The sequence below is a fragment of the Corvus kubaryi genome, unplaced genomic scaffold (genome assembly GCF_017639235.1).
Source record: "Corvus kubaryi isolate FWS band 111438036 unplaced genomic scaffold, C.kubaryi_AGA036_p1.0 37383, whole genome shotgun sequence".
NCBI classification, from domain to species: Eukaryota; Metazoa; Chordata; class Aves; order Passeriformes; family Corvidae; genus Corvus; species Corvus kubaryi.
In genome coordinates, this window is record NW_024581125.1 from 3,614,929 (window position 1) to 3,639,228 (window position 24,300).

General features: G+C 42.8%; 1 protein-coding gene across 1 annotated transcript in view; it reads left to right on the forward strand.

The window, feature by feature from the left end:
* The window catches only part of ERBB4 (erb-b2 receptor tyrosine kinase 4), a 314,498-nt gene that overhangs the window by 277,390 nt on the left and 12,808 nt on the right, over positions 1–24,300 (forward strand). The window contains exons 19-23 of the mRNA XM_042035252.1: positions 1,301–1,456; positions 4,121–4,196; positions 6,174–6,320; positions 7,550–7,647; positions 9,920–10,090. Coding sequence (XP_041891186.1) covers positions 1,301–1,456; positions 4,121–4,196; positions 6,174–6,320; positions 7,550–7,647; positions 9,920–10,090 — 648 coding nt within the window. The remainder of the gene's footprint in view (positions 1–1,300; positions 1,457–4,120; positions 4,197–6,173; positions 6,321–7,549; positions 7,648–9,919; positions 10,091–24,300) is intronic.

Below are 24,300 nucleotides of genomic sequence, written 5' to 3' on the forward strand. Positions count from 1 at the left end.
CCTTCCACCAGACCAGGTTGCTCCAAGCCCCGTCCAGCCTGGCCTTGGACACTTTAAGGAATGGGACAGCCACAGCTTCTCTGGGAAACCTGTGCCAGGGCTGGGTCCAGACACCATGAGTGGCAGCTGGTATGGGGACAGGTACCTACGAGCTCCTTAGGCTGTGAAGGGATAATAAAATCTGGCCCATGGCACTGAGTAATCTGGTTATTTTAATCACTACATGTGACTCTCTGAATTATCATCTGTATTGTGGGATAATATGATCTCTTTGGTATTCAGCAATGACTTTTTAAAAATTATCATATATATTATACAGAGCTAATATACTGAGATACCTTAAAGGCAATTATCAAGTGTGTGATTTCATCTGTAGGTTCTAATAATGGTGGTTAATGTCATAAATGCCTTTTAATGAAATTATAGGCTTGTAACCCTGCCCAGCTATCCTTTGTGTGTCATATAATTAATAAGACCAAGCTTTGGTGTTGGTCTCAGTGTCACAAAGCATTGTGCAAATTTCCATACTGATGGTAGATGGTTAGTCTCCCATCAGAATAAGAATAAGGTTAAGGCCAGGCAGCTTGAGTATATGTTACCTTATCTTTAAAGGCAGCTGGATGGACTTGTTAACAAAAGTACTTCTAACAGAATATATATGCTCATAAAAAAAGGGCCATTGATCTAATGTCTTATTATAATACCACAGGCAATATTTTAAGGGAGTGAAACGGTAAGGGAGTTGCAGCACTTGGAATAAAGAATTGTTTTCCTTCTAATTCACTGAGGGTAGTGAAAATTTGTGACCAACTTAAAAACCATTTGAAGATGGACAAGAATCTTCATCTTGAATTGAAGATACTTGTCTAGAATGTAACAGAGCTGGGATTGTTTCCCAGTGTGGTCTGATTTCTGGGGGGCTTTGGCTAAATTGATTATTTTTTTATGGTCATCAGATTTCCTGTCTGAAGAACAAGGGCTGTAATATTTCTTTTCTTTGTCTCACATTTCCAGATTTTAAGCCTGCTGAAGCAAAAGAGTTATCTATGTGTTATTTTGTTGGGTTTTTTCCTTTTGGTAATTGAATCCTATAGAATCATTCATACTGGAGTAACTCAAGGTCATCTAATACTGCCTCCTGCTCAGAGCAAGAGCAATGTTTAACTTCTGCCCTCTAGGCCATTTTCTCATTATAAATACTCATCATTGAACCAGACATTTTATATGTCACCAGTGGAAGTTACTTCTCAAAAAACATGTAAGACTTATTAGGATTATTGTACTGTTCTTATTCCTTCAGGGAATGATGTACCTGGAAGAGAGGAGACTCGTCCACCGGGACTTGGCAGCCCGTAATGTCCTGGTGAAATCGCCAAACCATGTGAAAATCACTGACTTTGGCTTGGCCAGACTTTTGGAAGGGGATGAAAAGGAGTATAATGCTGATGGGGGGAAGGTGAGTACTGAACATGTCTGGAAGTAAACTACCATACTATGACAAGCCTCCTGAAGTTACTCCTTAGGTCAGTGTGTCCCTGTGGGACTGTTACCTGTGCAAGAGAGTCTGTCAGTGACGGAGCAAAGCCCTTGCAGAAAAACTGTGTTGTGAAAGCACACATAAAAGCTGCTCATTTTTTGCACAGTGAGCTTATCCAGGCACTGAAATATAATTGCATGGGCAGTTTTCACACTCAGAATTAGGTTTTGTTCACGTGCTCCAGTCTGTGTCTTGTTTTGAATACTTCTGTTCGATGAGTGATGGATATTCTGGGGCATTCCTGCCCAGCTTCTTTCTCTGGCCAATATACACCTCAATAACGTGCAGTCCCATTTTCCCAGGCAAATAATTTTTGTGAAAACAAAAGGGAAGGCCACAGAACATGAGAATTTAGCTCTTCTATCACACTGGACGAGCCTGTGTATGTTACGTCTTGCATCTACCTCTCCAATACCATGCTGAATGCCAGGCCACTAAAAGCCAGCTTGAGGATAACTTTGAAACCAGACATTTTCCCCTATTACTTTCCAGCAAACCACACAATGGCCATGTAGTGCCTTACCTCATTTCTGCTAATTTCAGATTAATGCATGATAAAATTCAGAAGGCAGTAAGTACGTGGTGCTTCTGGCTGCTCCCTAAATATCTTGAAATTCCCCATTTCAATCTGTCACTGAATCCCAAGGGATTCTGCTTCGCCTGTCATTCCTTTTCCTGGATGTTCTGTTTGCTTTCTGTCTCCTTGCTGTCTGTGGTTTTTTGTTCTCACTCATGCCCTTGTCTGGGACAAACAGCTGTTGCCAGTGTGTGCTGTTCTCTGGGATGAGCTGCTGCCTTGTTTGTGTGGCTGCTGCCCTTGGATCACCTGGACAGGTCAGTCAAGGAAGTGAAGAGCATCAGAGGAGCCACCAGTGCTTCCTCATTTCCCCATGGAAAGAGACCTCCTGTCAGGGAAGGTGGGATTTTGGCAGCTTTCCCTGATTCCTTAATTTCTGTAATTCTCTTCTCGGTAACCCCTCAGCCTCTTCCCTCCATCAGAGAGTGAATGACAGAAAATGAGTTGATCCTTGCAAACAAGCTGTTCCCTGGCAGTTGTGTCTTGGACTTGTTACCCTGCTGAGAGCTCTGGAGCAGGATTTACATCAGATGTATCACTTCCCAGGTCCAGAGAAGCATCCTGTGAACTCCAAAAGGCATTGGCAGCGTCAAGTTGTATTGAGAGCATGCTAAGGGAGGTCCAGACTGGACTATCAAATGGTTGTAAACAGAGGTGGTGCAGTTTCCATCCTTGAAGGTTTTAAAGTCCAGATGGGACAAATCCCTGAGTAACTTGGCCTGATCTCCTAAGTAGCTGAACCTGCTGTGAACCTGAGGTGGGACTAGAGGCCTCCTGAATCACTTCCAGCCTGAGTTGTCCCATCATGAACAAGGCAGCTTTGCTCCTTCACCAACTCTTCATGTCTGGAGCGACCCAGCCATATACAACGGGAATGAAAGCAATGCACTTCTGCAGAGTTTAGTGGGGGAGGATGAACTGTCTTTGCAAAAGTTAAAACAACCTTTATTACAAGGGGCTATTTTTGCCATAACTCTGTAGGTTATGTTCATTAGTGAACTTCATGGAAGGCAGTTTCATAAGGGTTTAAATGAAGACACATCCTCTGCTTTTACACCCACCATCTGTTCAGATTTTACCTGCAGTTACGCATCCTTTTGGTTTATTCCAGTACCTCTTCCATAGTTCCAAATTAGAGGCAACCCATACAAGTCCCTGCCAGGTAAAAGTCTTCTAAGTGTTTGTCCATCAGAAATTCACAGACTGCAAGGCTGTGCCTGACGGGTGCAGCTCAGGAATGGGAAACACCATGAATCCCATTTTAACACTAACTCAAGAGGGTGGGCCCTAGTGCAGGAATGAGGTTTGGTTTGCCTGCACACCCTTGTCTGTCGGAAGAGATAAGCTCACCCCGAGGGTGATTCACTGACATGGGAACATGGGGCTGCTGGCTTAGTTTGGGGAGCAACTTTTCTCACTGCAGTGCTGATACAGAGAAGTGGGATGGCTAAGTTCCTGACAAATATTAGGAGTTAACAATAAAGCACTGCAAATTCTCCTCATTGCCTGTTTACCCTGATGACGATGATGATGATGGGGACAGTGAAGTGTTGTGGTCACTGCATTGTAACCTGGCCTCATTAGAGAACAGTTGAGATAGCAGTGTTGCTATCTCAGATTGCAGAGATTGCAAACTGTTGAGGAGAAAGAGCTTCTTCATTCCACTTTCTCTGCTGCACTTGAGATTTAGAGGAATTATATGCAATTTTTGCGTTGGTTCCTCTTCACACAGCTTTGATGAAAACACGAGTTGTTCTACTACTTCTGAATCAATAAATATCAGAAGTTCTCCGGGTAACCGGTTCATCTTTCTCACCTCCAAGTTTTATGAGGCACAGCCCCATTCTAGAGGGCAGGAATAGCCATTTCCTCTGTGGGATAGTGCTGCTTTTTTCCAAGCTTGCCATTGAAGGAGACAGGGAGAAAGCTGGTGTCTTCATACAGGATCTGTTTGTATTGTTTTAATAATGTATTTCTAAGGTTACGTTTCTCTTGTCCTTCCCTAGATGCCAATTAAGTGGATGGCTCTGGAGTGCATACACTACAGGAAATTTACCCATCAGAGTGATGTGTGGAGCTATGGTAAATCTTCATGTGATTAGTTTAAAAAGTTGTGTCTTTTAAAGCATTGAACTAAGTTGTGTTAGTATGTTAAAGATACCCTCTTTTCCCAAAGGAGTTAATTCCAGAAGCGTTTGCTCTTCAGATTTTTTTTTTTCCTTTAAATGTGTAACTCTGAGCAGCAGTTTTTACTGTCTCCTGTGTTACTTCCCTGCTCACTGAAATATATTATCATGATGTTCCCCTCTGGGGTGAGTGCTGCAAGGTCTGGTCTGGTAGCAGTTTGGCTGATTATTATGACAGAAGAAGACCTCTTTCAGCTCAGGCACAGATTCATAAAAATACAGCTGCAGGTCACAATTTTCAGCAGTCTTTGAAAAGCTCAACTCTAAAAGCCATGAATGTCAAAAAACATTTTCAGGCTTATGGGACTTTCTCTACCTAGAGTCAGATAAAAGGGAATTTGTCATAATACAAAGCAAATATGGCAAGAGAAGGAAAAGGAAGAGACGAGTTCTCCAAACTAACTAGAACAAGCATCTATTTAATTTCACAGATAGCTTGGGAATTGGTGAGCTACACACACAGAGAGAAAAAGTCGTATTTGAGAAATGAGGTGTTCGTTCAGTGTTGCTAATGGTTATTCAGACAAGCTGTTTGCCACATCTGCTGAGGTCTTTGCCTGTTTATCTGGTGTAGCTATTACTAATAAAATGATGTATACCTTTGTAAATAGAATTTTTCAGCAGTATCTAGGGCTATGGAGTCCTATTTGCATTTCCTATTGTGCATTTGAACCAAAAGGGTGTACAGCTCTATTCATTACTCACTTTTACCTGTGGGTAGCAGCAAAAGACACTGTTTGCTGTGGCTGGGTGGCTGCCCTCTTCTAGTCAGCTGAGAAAAGCTTTGGAGAGTTCAACTGATCTTGTAAAGCTGCTCTTTCTCTTCAAATCCTGTATTTCCTGGATCACTCAGGAGAAAATATACCTTCATTTATGAAATTCATTTTAAATGCAGGAAGCCCAGAACATCTATAAGCAGAAAGGAAAAGTCCATAAATAATTGACAAGTTATATTTATTTAATGTCAACAAGGAGACGAATGAGGGTGAAATAAATGTGGTTTACTCATGTGGTAATTTTGCCCATCATTTTTCACATTAGCATGACATTTGTCAAAATATGGTACCGATCTGGAGGCATGCTTAAAATGACCTTTGCAATACAAATAAAAGTTAAAGAAGATGGTGTGAGAGCAGCATTTTCAATATTTAAGATTCTGTTTGGGCACAAATTCTTTTACTTATGATATATGATCTTTATTTCCAGCTTCGAAGCCAAAACAAATCCTATGGCTTTTCAAAAAGAGAATATTGGGTTTGTAGCACAGCACTATCATAAACTCAAATCCATAAGGTGATTTAAGGGAAAAAATAATAGCAGTGGCTGTGAATGACTTACAAGGCAAAGCCAACGACCTAATGTTACTCAGTGCTGTACCTTTGTGGGAAATTGATGCTCTAAGCTCGGGAACATCTGCGCTTTCCCCCCTTAAAATAATAGAGTACATCAGCCATTCATTTCCCTTTTTGATAAAAGAGCATGGTGCATTCTTTTGTTATTACACCCATTTACTTTACCACCCTTCATTTGTCTCAGACCTTTCTTGTGTGCCTCAGGTCTATCACGCCATTTCTTACACCAATAAAAATGAGGGAAGTTGCTTTTGAAGATTACCACAAAGTGCTGTTTCACCATTTTCCAGAGTTTTCAAGTGGCAGACTGTCATGGTTTAAGCCAAGACAGCAGCTAAGCACTGTGTAGCCACTTGCTCAACTCCTCCTGTCCCCCCAGTCCAAACTTCAGTGTTTTTCCAGGCACTCGTGAAGAAGAAGAGATTGCAGTCCAGAACTGGGCCAGGATACTCTGCTGTGAGAGACTGGGGGGGAATCTGAGTAGTGTGACCTCAGACACTAACACTCTTTCTTCTGCCTAGGAGTCACCATCTGGGAGCTGATGACCTTTGGTGGGAAGCCATATGATGGAATCCCAACTCGAGAGATCCCCGACCTCTTGGAGAAGGGAGAGCGGCTGCCCCAGCCCCCAATCTGCACTATTGATGTTTATATGGTGATGGTGAAGTGTAAGGAATTGTCACTTTTGATACCCCTGCACTCACTGCAAGAGGGACACTGGTTTAGAATATTTGCATAGGCAGTCTCTGACAGAGCTGGGAAACAGGGCAAGCTGCTGCTGCAAAACAAAAGCTTCCCATGATACTGTAAATTCCATTTAAATACTCCCTGCACATCTTTGGCAATTTTACAATTGTTAGCCATGAAGGGCCGAGTTAGCTCAGCTTCTTATTACTGTCAGATGTTATCTCATATACTTGCTGTGAAGTCAAAATTGTATGGTTGTTATTGTAAACCCTTGTCATTTCCATGACAATTGATTCTGATGTAAAAAAGATAATACTAAACATAATTATGGCACATGGATACCCAGCCAGTGAAGGTTGTGAGGAGAAATCCCATTTCCAAATATTGAGGAAAGAAATCACTAATGTTTTATTGTAAGTAGCAAGAATGATGATTGCAATAGTAATAATAAAAAGTAAAATTAATAGAAGAAATGCTACAGAGAGGATTATTTTTTATCATTCTCAGTCCAGTACAAAAATTTATGATTATTTTTACTTTAGTAAAAAAAGGGAAACAGTCTGCACATGATTTCTTCCAACTTTTTTATCTCCAAGATACTCCCACTAATGACAGTATCCTCCAAGGTTATGCTTCTAATTTAAAAAGAATTAGAAATATCTCTCTGATATTTCTGGCTTAATTTAAGTGAGATTAACATACAGACATCTCATCCATCATATATACTCCTTTCCCTTTTGCTTTGTACACAAAAGCCCTGAAAAAAAAAAAGGAAAACTAGAAGAAGTAAATTAAGTATCTTCTGAAAACAGTTGTACTGTGCATGGAGGTGTGGAAATTAAATCATGCAAGGGCTTTGTTAAGTACAAAAATATCCCATCTGGTAGGACACATCCTTAATAAAAGACAGTCAGTGCTGATACCTAAATGTGCAAGATGAGAAAATTGCAAGATAGTGTTGCTGTCTCTGGGATGGAGAGGAGCCCAGCAAATTAAGAAAAATTCCATGCAGTAAGGAACAATCTAGTCTGGCCAAAACCAGGTGTTTTCCATTTTATGCATCATAGAATTCTAACTTTCCATTATTCTGGGTTTTTATTGCAACTTTTCTTTGGGCCAGAGTTATCAAGGACTTGAAACTTGTACATTTAAAAAAGGAAAGATTTCCTCCCTTGACATTTAACCATTTTCTTTCTTGTCTTTCATCCAGGCTGGATGATTGATGCTGACAGTCGGCCAAAATTCAAGGAGCTGGCTGCTGAATTCTCTAGAATGGCTCGAGACCCTCAGAGATACCTGGTAATTCAGGTAAGCAACCCTGCAGCATCGCAGGGGTGGGAAAACCAATTGTCTGCAACACCCAACTGTTAGGGGCATTGCCTTTGAATCTTTTGAAGTTCAAGATGCCTAAAGCAAAAGAGCCTAAAGCAAACAGTGACTACAGTGTTATACAAGCATGAAGTAGAATGGGCAGTGTCAGTATCTCAAAAATAATGATATTAATAATACAACAATCTGAAATTAATTTCCTAAGCTCTTTTTTTTGAGCACATACACAATCTCTGGCTTTGCAAGCTGCTCAGTGCTTTGCATTTCCTTATGAAACTGGGGACAAGTTTTGTCCATAGGCAGACAGTGGATCTATATTTAGACCAAGGACTTCCTTGGTTTTAAAATTGATTAGGCTGAGTCTTTTCCCTGCATTGCTGAGATCACAAGCAAGTTTCTTTTCACTGCCTAAACATGAAAGTTTCTTAGAAAACAGGAAGTTGTGTCATACTGGTACCTCTAATGCTAGGGAGGAGCTTCCCTCTCTGTTCTCCTTAAGCTCTGGGGCTCTGGAGGCTTCACAACCCTGTGACAGGGTTGTGAAGGGTTCATCCTTCATGGGTTCATCCCATGAAACTGCCCTGTGGCAGCAGGGCGATACCTGGTGAGTACAGGTAGCTGGAGCTGTGTGTGCCTGAGTACAGGCATGTGTCCTTCCCTAATTTTGTGGCAGCCTAGACTTGTGCATGTGTTTATTACAGCTCAGACTCAAGCCACAGAAAGCATAGGGTTCTTAGGTAAGGGCCCAGTGTGTGAGCTGTTCAAAGGAAAATGAAAACTTCAAAGTGAGGTGATGGTGAAACACCAGAGACCAGAGCATGGGAACAGTTTGTTCCAGGTAATGATTCTCATGCTCTGTCTCATGCTGTATCTGCTCCACATCATGAAACACAGGGCAGAGGTGCTGATCCTCAGCTTCACATTGACATAAGAATTCCTAGTGGAAGAGCCTCCAGCCAGTGCCACTTCATGTCTCCTGAGTGGTCTAGTGCCAGTCCCACAGTGAGGTGTTTGATTTCACTGGGTAGAGCTGCCAGGTGACTTGTGGTGTGTTGCTGCACACTGTGAATCATCCTGCTCTCCTTCCGCTTCAGCACAAGGAAGATGTGGTTGGAAAGTGAAATACTAGTCAAGAGGATTTTTGGTCCTGAATGTGGAATTCCTCTTGCAGTATTCCCCACTGTGTGAACTAAATTATAAGTTCAGCTAATTCAGGAAAACTCAGTCTGATTAAATGACTTTGTTAGATAGGACATACTTCCTTATTCCAAATACCTCTTTCCTCCATTTCTCCCCCTGCCCTTCCCTCCCCTGTTGCATGGTCTGGCCTGTGTTTCATCCTGTGAGGCTTCTCTCCAGCACTCCTTGCAGACAGTACGAGCTCCTGGAGGAGAAACCAGGGTCACTGCATTGCACTGGTACCTCTGCCATCACCACTCCCCATCCCTCCCAGGTGCAATCAACAATGACAAACTTGCTGTTGAGCTTTTAAATGGGTCTGTATGCACCCCACAGCACAGCCATCATTCCCTCCTGGATTCTACATGTGGCATAGTAATTCCTGAGGAGTGGGAGGCCACTCTCCAGCCATCCAGTGGAGTTTAGCATTGTTTCTATGGGCTGATAGGTTTTTGTGGCATGGGATTGCCTTTTGCAATGTTTTGTGGCACCAACAAAGTGCAGCCCAGATTTGCCTCTCCAGCTCATAGGTGTTATTTCAAGGTCCTGTTGTTTCCCTGGTTTGACTTTCGTTGTTCTCAGCTCTCATACATTCCGCAGAATAGATGGGAGAGAAATTTACCCTCTAAGTCCCTTAAAGTACAAATTAAAGTAAAGCAAACATCAAGACACAACAGTTTCCTTGTTATTCCCCACCCCTCCTATTTGAGCCTAAATAGTTGAGATATTTCACAAAATATGTCAGAACTTGGGTCAGAAACTGATCTTGTATGGGAAAAAGAGAGAAGAAAAAATAAAAGCTCAGTCATGAAAATGCCAAAAAAACCCCCCGTTTTGCTTGATTCATGCAGTTACTCCCTTTTTGTCATCATAAAAAATAAAAAAAAATAAAAAAAAAACCAACAACAAAACAAACCCACAAATTATGTGGATACAGTGCTTTTGAACAAACAAAGCAGCATGTGTGGTCCCTGCAGCCTGGGCTGCCAGGGCATTAGGAAGGCTGAAATTCTCTCTTTGGGAAATTAATCAATCTTTTGATATTTTTCCTCTCTCAATACAATCTGTTTAGGGAGATGATCGTATGAAGCTCCCAAGCCCAAATGACAGCAAGTTCTTCCAAAATCTTCTTGATGAGGAAGACCTGGAAGATATGATGGATGCTGAAGAGTATCTTGTTCCTCAAGCCTTTAACATTCCTCCTCCCATCTACACCTCCAGGACAAGAATTGATTCCAACAGGGTAAGAGCAAGCTCTGACAGAAAATACTGGTTATTATAAAAGCACAGGTGGAGATTTAAGTACACCAATCAAACACAGGCCAGCACTGCCTTGGGAATTACAAGCTCCCATTGGTAAAGAAAGTGGCTATAAAAATGTTGTCACTGGGCTGCCTGTTCATTGTGCCTCAGTGAATTCTAAATTAATAGCCCAGCCTTGAGTGAACAAAAGCTCAGCTTGACCTGCCTGTCCTGAAAGCACAGCTGAGGCTGCTGAAGTCAAGCAGTGTTGCTTCTGCACTGTAATGTGGCCAGGAAGTACACAGCCCTGGTGCTCCTATCCCTGCCATCCTGATGTCTTGGCAGGGTTGGCACTGATGTAACTGAGGGCAGCTGGGATATACAGATAATGTTGCTTTTGTGTCTGGAGCCAGATTTCCAACCCAGCCCCTTTTCCTGTTTGCATGCGATGCTTTCACGGCCGCCCTTCCCAAACGTGTGTTTGTGCTGAGCACGTGGCAGGTATTGGCAGGCTGATGTTTGCACCCTCCCCATCAGGGGAGGAAATGCTCTTCATTGTATATGGGGACCTGAGGCACAGAGAGTGTTCGGGGGGAATTCAGCTCACAGAACTCCAACCATCTAAGGGATAGGGATACAATCTAAGCTTTTCCCCCAGACTTCATTTGGTGTCACTGGAGTAGCATGGGTGAACATTGCTGCCTGTCTCGGGCATTTCCAGTAGGATAAGTTACTTTCTGGAGGTGTCTTTCTCTATCCACTAACTCCTGACAGCTGCAGAGCAGTCTCAGACCTGCTGTGTGAGCTCTGGTATGTTGAATCCTGTTCTACATGCCTGTGCCCTGCTGCAGGTGAGGAGCTAAGTCAGATGTCTGGAATCTGTTTTCCCTCCTTCGACAGGTCTGACCTCTGCCTCTGTTCCTGTGCTTGGCTCCAGCCTTTTAACAGTTCAGTTGCCACCCCTTCTCACATAACTAAGAGATGTTGAAATGCATTACTAATGTGAGGGCATTGACATGGGCATCAGGTGTGTTTTAATTAGGGACTTGTTTTCTCTCCAGGCTCCTTTTGGTCAAAAGCCGCAGTTTAAATACTAAGTATACCCTGTGAAATGCTGGTGTTTATTCCTCATGGTTTAGGCACCTTTTGGACATTTATCCTTAGCTGAGGTAGTTCCAAATTCATACCCAGGTGTGAACTGATTACACCATGTGAGACAGGGAAGAGGTGAGTGAAAGAGCCAAGAGTGTATAATCTGAGCCAGTATCCATGCTCTGACCATACCCTGCAGGAAGCTCCTTACCCTCTCCTGAGGAAATCAGTGCTTTTTGGGAATAAGACAAAATCTGATCTTAATAGTCAGTTTGGAAGGAAACTGCTGCTGTTTTAAATGCAAGGAAATGGGAGATGTCTGGATTCATGTAGCATTTCTCCTGCATCACTGAAAGACAGTGAAGTGGGGATGATGCATGATTGAGCAATAAGTGAGAAACTTTCTTTTTATGGCTACAAGACTTAATTGATGGTGATCTGAAATACGTCAGGTTTACTACTAGCTGTCTCTGGAGAGGTTCTGTTTCCTTTCCTGCCAGCTTCTGAGGAGAGAAGGGAAAGACAGCAATTACCTTTGGAAGGTACTCACTGTCACAGGGATGTAAATCAGTGGAACTTAGTTTGACACAGTGGGGTACTGCCATTTACACAGGTCTGAGGAGGCAGAATCTGACATTTTGGGTTTGTTATATTCATCTCACTCCCATATTTGCTGGAAACACTGGGACACATTTAAAGGAGAAAGGCTTAGTAGAAAAATGTACTTGCTTTTTCAACAGTTCCTTTTGCCATCTGTCTTTGGTACCAGCCCAGCTGAGGACCCCACTAGAGCTGAGGGAATTCCGGTAAAAATCCTAGAGTTAATATTCTGAAAGATTTATTTACAACGTGTCATTTGGACAACCAACATGGTCACTGCTGTATTCATGAAATGAAAACACAGGCACTTATTTTTATTATTATCATTAGTGTTGTTGTTATTATTATTGTTATTGTTGTTACTATCATAGTTATTATTATTATTGGTGTTGTTGTTATTATACAAAAATTAAAATAACTTTCACAAAGCCTTTTCCCAGCTTCAAAGCACACCATTGCAACTGCTTGCACACATGTGATCCCCTTGAAGCCAGCAGAGCTGCAGAAAGAGACCACGGGCCTTGTTTTTGGGATACAAAGGGACTCCATCACATTCTTGATGTGATGTCTCCATTCCTCAGCTCACAATTTCCCATCTTGGTTTGAAACTGTGATCTTGTACCACCAAAGACAGTGGGAAGTTTGCTTTGCAATTCAATTTAATGACAGTAGCAAAACCGTATCCTCCTTTCAGTAACTCCTGTTGCTGGGAATTTTTCTCTAGCATTGTACAAACCTGGAATTACCCTTTGCAAAAAGTTTTCAGTTTGTGAGCCAAGTTGCCTGACCCAGATCAGACCAAGAGGTCAGAGAGGGCTAAGCTGGAAGCCCTGCACCACTGTAGCATTCCTGGTTTCCTTTGCAGAGAGGTGTTTTCTGGAGGTAGTACATGTGTGCAGAAAGCCACATACATCTCTGTTGCCTTTGTGAAGCACTCAGTTTCTCGGTACATTAACTATTCTTTTAGTTTGATTGATTTAAACAAAACACAGTCACTCCTTTAAGGTAATAGTGCCTCTGCTGTGCATAGTTCAGTACAGATGGATGTCAGCTACAGGAATCACAGGGAACTGAAATGCTGTCAGAGCTCTCTGTCTGCACTTGTCTAATTCTGTTTGGGTGTTTCCTTTGGATAGTCTCTGATTTATGCTTGTTTAGCATAGTGTGTATTGATACTGCACAGACCCATTATGGTGCTGCTGCAGCCGTGGATGCCAAATGAATGGACACAACTTAGGTAGTTTGTGTTCACCATGTCTGGCAAATTGCTTTTTATGGGGAGATTGTGAGGCAATTTGGTGAAGGAAAACAACACAGACGAGCTACATGATCTCCATGTCATTTTCAGGGATAAGAAGCATGAAAGATACTGTATTTCCCACCTTAGCTGTTCCAGTGGCAGTTTTAGTGGCCAAGGAGTTAGTCAGGGCACTGTGCTCCTTCTCTGTGCTGACAGTGTTGGGTGAATGTTCCAGCAGCATGGCTCCATGGGGACAGAAGTGGGCAGAAAGAAAGCAAGGAGATCATGAACCTTCTCACACATAGTCTTTGAAGTCAAGGAATGAAGGAAGAACAGGAGTATTTGCTTGCTCAGGAGAGCCCTGAAGTTTCTCTGCAGTGGTCTCAAGTCTAAATCCTTGCAGCTTCTTGTCTGGGAGGCACCACTGGATGAGGTTTGTGCAAAACACTCCCGCCCGTGGGAGGAAAAGAGCTGTGTGGATGTGCATTAACAGCGCAGTGCTGCAGCCCATGGGTAGAAGACTGGAGAGAGGGAAGGCTTCTGGGGAGTTGCCAGCTCCCCAGGAAGTCTCACATCCTTCTTCCTCCAGGATTTACAGAGATTTGTGAAGCTGCAAGGTTCAGACACAGGTTCAGCATTTCCATCACATCCACACTGACTCCTGCTAGGATGTCTTTGGGACCTACCTGTGCTGCTGGGAGCAGAGCCCTGCACAGGCTCTGACCCTTAACGGTGGCCTCTCTTGTGAAGTTCACTCTGAGACTGCTGCAGCTTTTAAGTAAAAATTAGCATCCTAAGATAAATTGAATTTTTCCATTGGATCCGAAACTCTTCAGTTGCAATTTTGTCTCTTCAGCTTTTTCCAGTTTTTATTTTCCGCTCTCTAGAGATACTCTGGAAAAATAGAGTTTTCAAAGCTCTGTGCTTCTGAGAGATAAGCTGAATCCTCAGCAGTGTTTCCATGAGCACTGGACCCCAGCTAGTGCTCAAGTGTCCTGCATTCACATCCATTAGATGATTCATTCAGGTATTTGTAACGAGTGCTGTCCTGTGCATGCAGAGATAATGCTAATACAGCAAGCACTCTGTGTGCCCCACGATTCTTTTTGCTCTCAGTCCTTGGCTAATTCCTGCTGAAAACTGTCTATACTGTTTATTACTCACTGATACTGTCCCTGTAGTTTTATTCCATACACTGTATATCATGGAAGCACCTGCCAACCCTGCACTTAAATACCAAGCAATTTTTTTTCAGAGATGTCTAATCCATATGACCATGGAGACTATCCTGCTTGGCTAAAGCAGACTGTGGGACACTGGAAGCCAGTTTTCAGTTCTCTGAGCAGTATCTGGTGTGCCACTGCAGCAGTCCTAGTGTGGCCTTAGGTCTGGTAGTGCAGCATCCTTGCCGCTTGGCAAAGCAGGAGAGGGGCGTGGTTTGACCATGATTCTTTTTGTGTCCTGGGCTTTAGTAGCACCTGATCTCCATTTCTTTTCCTGTAAGAGAAGGCAATTAAGTGTTCCTGCCCAAGTCATTTCTCCAGGTGTGTCCTGGCCTCATGGGACTGATGGCAGTAAAACTGCTTCATCTTAAAGTTAATCCAAAATGTTTGTGAAGAGATCTCCAGGCTACATGGGGCCATTAAAAGCATTTTGTCCAACTTTCTGGCATAGCATAGACCAGAGTCTCTTGTCTCTTAATTTCTGCATCAAGTGCAGAAATTCTGTGTGAGGTGGAGTTTGTCTTTTATAAAGATTGTCTTGATTGTATCAAGTGGGATGGAAAATACATCACAGTGTAGAAAAGTCTCACTGGGTGGTTAATGCTGACTCTTTAGCAGGGTTGGATCCTGTTCCTGTCTGCCATCCACACTTTTTGGTGCTAGATTTAAGGAGCTGCCAGCTCTTAGAAATCTCTGGTTATTGTGGTGTGATTCTTGGGGTGTCTTGTGCTTGGCCAGGAGCTGGACTTGATGATCCTTGTGTGTCCCTTACAATTCAGGATATTCTGTGATTCTCTGATTTTTCTGCTTAAAAGGCTAAACAGGATATTACCATTTGTATGTGTTTGCTGTTAAATGATGACAACACAGATGTCTTTTTGTTTGTTTGTGGTGTTTGCCACCTTTCTGCTTCTGCAGTATCTTCCCAAAAAATAGTATGGCCAAACCTTTCCCTAAATTTGATACCTCTTAGGGCAGTCTGTCAGGTTGTGGTCTTCTTTAGTTATTTCTATCCCATTTCTTTAATTGCTTCTCCTTAAAAGGTGATCAAAAACTTTCTGAAAATCTTAGTAGTCTTTTTTTTGCCTCTGTCACTTCCTTATGCAAGTGTGGCCATAAAATCTCCAATGCCAGAACAGATGGTCTTGTAAACAAACTAGACATTGATTCAAAACATTTCATAGCATTTCAGACTATTACACTGAGTAACTCTATATTAGCTCTCTTGCTTCTTTAAAACTGCATGATTAGTTAGAGAAGTTTGTATGAAGCCCTTCTGTATGTCTTTTGCTAAGTACTGCATTTCATGTGTTTTCTTAGGAGAGTCTAGGCAACTGGCTGCATTTACTGCCTTCAGACCTTTAGGGTAATTCTGAAAGTCCACCAAGCCCCCTTTCAAGATGTCCAATTCCCATTTTCTGCTTTTCTAAGTTTTAATGACATTCTGGTGGTAGGAGGCTCCTGTCTATTCTGCTCTGCCTTTTGCATTAAGCACTTCCCAAGAGCTGTTAGTGTTTAATTGGTGTCTGGAAGACCATCACAAGTATTTTGCCTATTTTCTTTTCACTTCTGGAAAATTCTTCTGGGTCTGTTTCTAGTCTTTGTTGGAAGTGTGGATAGCACCAGGCCAACCTTGTCCAGGTTCATAAACAGGGCAGAAACACCAATTTAGTGTAGTGGCTTGGTTCAAAATATCCATTACTTATTTTCCTTCTGTGAGATAAGAATTAGGAGAAAGCTAAGCAGGCACAAAACTCAAAAGAATATAAAAGAAGTTTATTAACACACATAAAAGAAAGAAAGAAAAAAAATCAGACTAAACCTTCAGAACACTTTTCTTCCCTCCACCTTTCTCCCTTCTCCCAGTGACAATGTAAAAAGACAACCCTTGAGATGTTCAGTCAGTTTACCACTTCCATAATAACCTTGTTCAGTTCACTTAGGGAGAGGAGTCTCTCTTGCTCATGCTATGGAGACATCTCCACAAGAAGTTCTCTCATGGCTTCAATGTCACAGCGAGACAGCTGCCCAGGTTGGTTCTCTGCTCGCATGTGAGAGTCCCTTCCCTCAACTTACAGCTTTCCCCACAACTGCTTTCGAGGGTCCAATCTTGAGCTACTGGGGTACCATTTTAAGCATGAGCTGTTCAGAAACAAAGGTTCTCTTCACCTATCTCTGGGAGCATCTTCATCTCTAGGAATAGAGGCCCTCCTCCTCCCCTGGGAGCAAGGGTCCTCATCACTTTCATCTCTAGGAATAGAGGTCTTCTTCTTCCCTGGGAACAAGGGTCCTCATCAAATTACAGCTACTGTCATTTGCTTATTCCAGCACAGGTGCTTTTGCTCACAATTACAGTTTGAATGCTCCACCCCCCATGCTTTCATGAAATTACAACGGGTACTCTGATGTATCATAGTCCATCACCATAGCTTTATAACAGAATTTCAGCTTCTAAGCTTGAAGCATCTGCTCTTTCTCCTCCCTCAGGGTTTCAGCTCTTCCTGCTTCACTGACTTTGGTGTCTTTATGGTGTTTTCTTCACTTGCCGTCACCTTTCCCTCTTCCTCTGACTCGGGAGAGGATTGATGTCTGCAGGCTTCATCTGTTCTGGAGAATCTTACAGCACTAAAAGGGTTAATCTCACCCAGACCCTGCAGCTGGAGTTCACATATCACTGTTGGTCACATGATCTTTGCCAGACAGAGGGGCAGCTTCAGACGAATCTTCGGCCACACTGGATGCGGGGGGTGTGGAGCCGGGCCATGCTGCCTGCACGGAGCAGGGCTGGGGAGGGCGTGGATGGAACAGGGCCGTGCCATGGCCGATCCAGCTGGGCCAAGCAAGGCCCAGCCCAGCCCAGCCCCGCCGGGCCACCTGCAGGCCCCCTCCGCCCCACTACCTGTCCGAAAGCCGGAAGACAAGAGAGCTTTCCTGGGGTTTGTTCGTTCTTAAATGTGGATCACAGAGGCGTGTCAAGCTTCTTAAGTGGCTTAAAAAGTTGCCAATATTCAAACTAGCCAGTTGATAGGTTCTGTCAGGTCATAGAGGAAGCTGTAAGCACCTCTCTGCAAGAGAACCACTTCCGTGGCTGATGGCCTCTTTACTAAAAACCCAAACTATACTAAACCATGACACAAGGAAAAGCAGGAGGTAAGCCCAGACTGATACTAGTCAGCCTAATTTCATTGCTCAGGGTGAAGAAGTAGTGAGAATAAACATTCAAAAATACAATATAAAATATGTTACATGAAAAATTATTTTGGTCTTAATATGTTACATAAAAAAGAAAAGTTTCTTACAAAACACATGTGTCTAGAATAGGTGTATTTAAACACCTTTTAAAAATGTGCTAGGTTTGCCAGAGAAAAAAGGAAGACAATTCCTATGGAGGACTCAAATGGAATAGATGAGTCCTGGGTCTTCACAGAGAATTCTTTGAAAGTGCTTTATGGCAATTAGTTTCTTGCTTTGCAGCCAGGCTGGCTGAAATCAGTGATATCTCAAGGAGTAAACCCTTCTCAGCCTGAACTGATTATCAGGATCAACTTGTCAAATTGCCTTATGATTTTGCAGGGAAGTGCCTTAAAACAGGGCTTTTATACTGCATTAGCTATTTTCTGTCACATTCAGGCTTCTGCATCCAGACATACAGCTTTAGAGTCAGGCATAAAGAGTTAGAGACTTTCCCGAAGTGTTGGATGGCATTTTGGCTTCTACAAACTGTAATACGGGTTTAATAACAAAATCACCACCTCACAGTACTTTCTGCAAGCTTGGTGGAATTGGTGGGAGAGACGGTAGCTGTACATTGCTTCCATCCTTGATGTGTGGCATGTAAATTCATTGAGCTTTACTATAAACTGGTTTAAAATCAAGCAGCACCTGCTTAATCCACGAATAGCTGCTGGCTGTGTTAACAGTAAAGAGAGCTCACAGCTGATCCGTTTTCTTTTTTCTCCTCAAAAGAAAAAGTCAATAGACATAAAAAGAGTAAGTAATAAATATTTTTACACTGCACTGATGAGGCATTCTTGGAAAACAGCAAGCTAAACAACTCTACATAATTCAGTAGATGGAAAAGTGGACTGAGAGTCAGGAAATAATTATGAGAGCTGGGAGAAAATTTTCCTTCTGTGATGAGATGTGAAGCAGAAATTGTTAGTGGAAAATACCCATTTGTGAGGAACACTATTTGTGGTTTTCTTAAAATAATAAAAGCACCTGAAAAATACAAGGGAGCATGATTTGGAAGTGCACCAGGTGGAGCTGCAGGGAATTGCCCCTTAAACACCTGTCTGGCCCCCAAGCTGGGAGAGTGCTCAGTGTCCCAGGGCAGTGGGACTCCTGGGATAATGCTTTGGAAGGACTCCTGGGTGGCAGGAGGTCTATGGAGCATCCTGTAAAATAAATACTAAATACTGTACTTTCTAAACATAGATGCAATGGAGCTAAATGCCAACACAGCCTAAAAAACGCCCTTTGTTAGCCAGAGTAAAGAGTCTGTCTTTCTTGTTGAATGCTGCGGGAGGGGAGGGGAAAATAATTTTCAAGGCTATAAAAAGACTCTCCAAAAGATGCAGTTGGGAGAAGTGGGAGGAGGCACAGATGAAGTGTAGATTTAGAATGTTGAAAAATGATTATTTTATCCAAATCAGCTGGATGGTTAGTTCTTTTAGACTATTATTGCCACCAGAACCTCAGCCCTGCTCTAAATCAACTCAGCATTTCATCAAGAAGCCTATTCTTTGCTATAAGAGACCAAGAGTGCACAATTATGGGTTTCTTTTCCCCCTTGCATAATAAAATTGGGAGATTATCATCAAGTTTCTATTCAGATTTTAGGAAGGCTTTTTTATTTTATTTTTAAAACCCATCTTTGTCTGTAAGAGCTCCCTGTTCAGGCCAGCATGCGGCAATGATTACTGCAGTAAAGGCTTCGATGGAGATGTGCTCTATTTCATTCTCAATGAGGGTTGATGGCATTTTGAGAGGCTCAGAATATCCTTTGATTACTGTAAAAAACAGGCTGGGGAAGATGGCAGTGCAGCATGCACATAGGAGGGGGCTGCTGCTCCCAGGATTGCTCATCAACTTTCTTTTGTGCTCTTTTTTTTTTTTTTTTTGTCTTCCATGTCACAATCACAAATCATGGGTGTGTTGTGGGTTTGGCCCTATTCTCCATCCTTTCCCTGTTTTGGGATTTGAAGCTTGAGGTTTGTACAGAAAAAGAGATGCTGCTGCTCCTGTGTTTTGGACAGCACAGGAGCAGGAGCAGTGCTGACCCCTCTGTCCCACAGGGAATTGTTAGAACAGGTGGGAAATGGTACCTCGTCCCTTTCAAATTGTGGGGAATTGGCTCAGTGTTAAAAGGTGCCATTTACTGTAAAGTGTCTTGGAGAGTGTATTAAAAAAGAGAATGACAGAAAGCTATTCATGGGTGACAGGAAGGATGGGGGAGTCAAGGAGATTGAAAGGAAAAGATAGGCAATGCCAGCTGTCTCTCTTCCTGCTCTGCTCTCTGTTTAACACTAAGTTGCATTAGCACAAGGTAACAGGCAAAGGGAATCCTTGCATTTTCATTCTTGTGTCATGCTTAGATCAAAGTGTATATCGTGCCAGCTGAAATCCGTTTGCCAGCCCCTCTGAAGGTAGGAAGGATGAAGGTTTCTGAGGTCCAGAGAACAGGTGGGTTTCCAAGCCTTTGGTGCCATACAGCAGGAGAATGCTTTTATTTCCAGCCCAGCTATCAGGTTCAAAGAGGGGAGGCTACAGAAAAGCATTTCACCTACCTTTCCCTGTAAGTGGACCTGGATACTGAATTTTGTGCCCAAATTATGCATCTCTTTAGAGATTATTTTCATTGGTGGTCTTGTCATCTTTGACTTCTCTACTTGGTGAAGTGTTAGATTGAAAATACATGGTTTATACCTGGTATTTTCCAGTAACAGCACAAGAAATACTCTGTGCAGTGTATGAGTATGTTGTTTCCCATAGCACTATGCCAAGATTATTAGGCATGGGTTTTTTGTGATATATGCCATTTACTGTTCACAGTCCAGACTAAATTACTCCTAGAAGGCAGTTTGGGTATCCCATTGCATATGGACTGCTCTAAAAAAGTTAATGAGTATGAAAACAGACAGTTGTTACGAGAGAATATTATGCAAGAGAAAGTGGTAATGAATTTTCTGAAGCTAAGATGTTGGTCAGTACTGACCTGAACCCAGGGGGCCAGTGAAACATCCATACTGACTTTGGACAGGTTCAGGGATGTCTTAAAAACCCACCATTCTGCCAGGACATGGGGTGGCATATCCAGCTGACACAGGCAGCCTATGGGAACTGAGTTAAAGCTCAGGCTGCCTGCAAATCTCACCTGTCCTCTAGCAAACAGCAACCAGAAAAAACTTAGGTGTAGAAAAAGACTTACTCATTGTTTCTTCTATTTATTTTTTCCCTCGCTGATCTAAGCTGCTTGGTTTGTGTCTCGATTGTAGAAGAAGCAGTTGTTGGAGACTGAAACAAACACTTCACACAGACTGATGCTTACATTGTTTTTATACTTGTGATCAACATTTAAGTTAAAACGTGTGACACATTCTGAGAAAAGGTACTGCTGGAAAAGGGCCTGGGCTGTCATCATTTCCCATAAAGATTCCTCGATCCCCAGTGGAACCTTATGGCCAAGGAATGCCAGACTTGTGTCAGGTGCTGTGAGCTGTAGGGACGGATATGCTTGAACCTTAACAGCCCAGGAAGGTGTCTAATCCTTTCTTTTTATATCACAGGATCACAGAATCACGAGGTTGGAAGAGACCTCCAAGATCTTCAAGTCCAACCCATGTCCTAACACCTCAACCAGACTATGGCACCAAGTGCCGTGTCCAGTCTTTTTTAAACACATCCAGAGATGGTGACTCTACCACCTCCCTGGGTAGATCATTCCAGTACTTTATTATTCTTTCTGTGAAAAACTTTTTCCTAATATCCAACCTATACCTTGACACAGCTTGAGACAGTGTCCTCTTGTTCTGTCAGTTGCTGCCTGGTGGAAGAGACCACCCCCCGCCTATGTGGCTCTTCTCTGAGCAGGGGCTGGGACCAGAAACGCCCAGAGGTCTGAAAAGCCTTCTAGCAATTACTATACAAACAGCATTCCATTTCTGTTGAGCATTGCACAGCAATCTCATGGTGCGTGTTTTTTCCTTTGATTTTCATCTCGGAAATGTTTGCTGTCTGGAGCAGGGCAGAGTAATCTGCAAATTCTGTGGAAGCAGGACTGCAGCCAAGCAGATGTGGCTGTTCTCCTGGAATGGTCTTTCCTATTAGAATTTCAGTTCAGATCAGTTGTAAATACCAGGCTGCTCCCTTGGAATGTAGCTGGAGTTTGCTTGGGGGCTGGTGGTACACTCTGTGTTGTGTGCTCTGCCTGCAGCCCCTCCAGACCATCACAAACATGATTCAGATCCACTCACATAAATCAGCTGTCCTTCCTGGAGAACTGCTGAAATTTTGGTGCTTTCAGTAAGATCTCATATCTTATGATGCTTTGGTTTAGTGACTCATGCCTGGATACTCCCTTGGTTTGAAATTAGGTAAACAGTTTCTAGGGGAAGGCCGAGAGTGACTTGTTTCTGGGGGCACATAGCCCAGGACTGATGAACTGGTACAAAGAAGTGTGTTGCCAGAGCTTGCTCAAAACAGGTAACCATTGGGTTGCCTGAGGCATGAACCACAGGATGCCCCTGAGCAGGACTTGGGAGCAGCATCCCAGTGAGAAGGCAGGAGTGTTTTACTCCTGCTCTCTGTTTGGTGCTTTTTGTGTATGAGAGCAGAAGGAGAGGAAGAGGGAGTTTGGGTTTTACACAGTTTGAGCAGTATCAGAGTGGGTTCAAATGTGTGTGTATATTCATGCTGGCTTTAGTAGAGAAAAAGCTTTCAGTCTCATGAGCTTAGGAGGCTGTTCAAGAGCAAGAAACAGCAATGATTGTGCAACCCTATCAACATTTCTGTGGGTGGTAAGGAAAACCAACTCGGCAGCAGCAAGGGGGCTCTGGGGAGTCTGTGCTGGCAGCAAAACATGGAGGTACCAGCTCAGGCTGTAAAGAAAGTGTTGCTTATTTTCTATGTGGTGGCAGCTCTGTACCACTCATAATCCCACAGCAGCACTGAGTGCCTCCAGCATTTCTTCCATGAAATGTGCTCTGGGTGCAGCCATGAAGGCAGCAGTGCTCAGCTGGAGTGGGATGAGCTGTGCCATGGGCAGCAGGAGAAGCACAGCCCTGGGTGCCAGGCTCAGGGCACGACACTAGACCCAAGTTAGAAGAGACAAGGCAGAGGCCTATTCACAGAGCTACACAAATATGAGTGGCAGGACCCAACAAGGCTTTGCTTTCATTACAGTTTAAGATGCAGCCAGAAAATATTATGTCCCTGATATAAAGGAGGAGATATTTACATTTGGGACATTTTAGAAGCAAGGAATTGGAAAATGAAATTAATGAATAGAAAGCAATAACACAAGCCAATATTCATGGAAATGTTATTTACCACTCCTTGATCAAGGCTTATTTTACACAAACATTAGCTGTCCTAACAGCTGATGTGTCACTGGTATTTCATACCAGAGGGCCTTGGGAAAAGGCTGTAGGAGACATTTTCTTGTGTTTTATCCTTTCTCCCCATTGTCATGTTTTTGCCTAAAATTCAATCATGAACCGAATGAAATCTTGGGCATTTCTGAGGAGGGCTGCTCATGGGCTGTTAAAAAAGTGAGGCTCCTTCTGGAGTGTGATGAGTTCCCCTGTCAGTGGATGTGTGCACTCCACAACTAATGGATATAACACACATTACACCATCAAAAGGGAGCCAGTATTGATTTTTTTTTTCCAGTATACAAGCTGAGACTTCTTAAGTTGGCTTATGTAGTGAGGTTTTCGAGTAACCAACTGCTAAGGTCTGTCTATCTCAAAAAGACAGAGATGATAATTGAGGCAAGAGTTTCAGGATCGAACCCCAAAATTCTAGAGCTTTTCAGTAAAGGAACACCCTCTAATTTTTTCAAGATAGTATTTAAGATGCAAAAACAACAACCCTCCCCCCCAAAAAAAATCAACAAAGTAAATTGAATTTCACATACAAAACAAGCTATTTAAGTTTTACCTGGTAAAATTCAAATATATTTTCTCCTCACAGTGTGATTCATGTCCTGATCAATAAGAGTTGTCGGAGGGTAATCTTGGATGCCTACAAAATTATGACCTCACATTGCAACTACCAGTCAATTTAAGGACACTTAATTATATTAAATTTTGAAGCCCACTAAATGGCACCACGTCTGTTTTCTTTGCCTCCTGTTTTAATGGAACAGTGGCCACAGGGTATCAACTCCTGGGGAAAAACAGTAAAGAAGTAAAAAAATGTGCAGACACCAGTGGTGGAGAAGAGTCATGTGTAAGGTTCTATGGTAAGGGGTGTTGCAAGACAGATATGTTTAGTACAGTGCTAATGGGGAGGCATTAAAGACACAATTATAGTGATCTTAGTTGGCAGGCCACTGCCTGGAAAGTGTCTTGTCAGCAAAAATAGCAATAAACGCATTAATGCCAGTCCATTGTCTCCTGACATCTTGGGACAGGGCTGTGCTAAGAGGGCCTGTTACTGTGTTGTTATAGTTGCAGAGTATGTATTTAGAGTCACAGCCAAGAAGAGCTAAAGATAGGATGGGGGGTTTAGCCTTGTGTGCTGAGGGTGGAGCAGAACCCACAGATGCATAATGTGGCCATCCTAGAACAGTACTTTTTTAAGCTGCTAATCTTCTAAACATTTACTGGCAGAGGGGTATAGCCCTGTGTGCTGAAGTCAAGCCTATTGGCAAAAGACTTGCTTTTCTAAGTTGTCTTCAAGACATCACTGAAAGATGTCTGAACTGAAAGTACTTCAAAGACAGCTCTGCCCTTTTTCATCCAGAATCAATGAACCAACCTTGGAAGTTCATGGGAGTGCCTGTGTGGAACAGGGAGATGTAAATGAAAGGGGTGTGATACATCCCGGTGT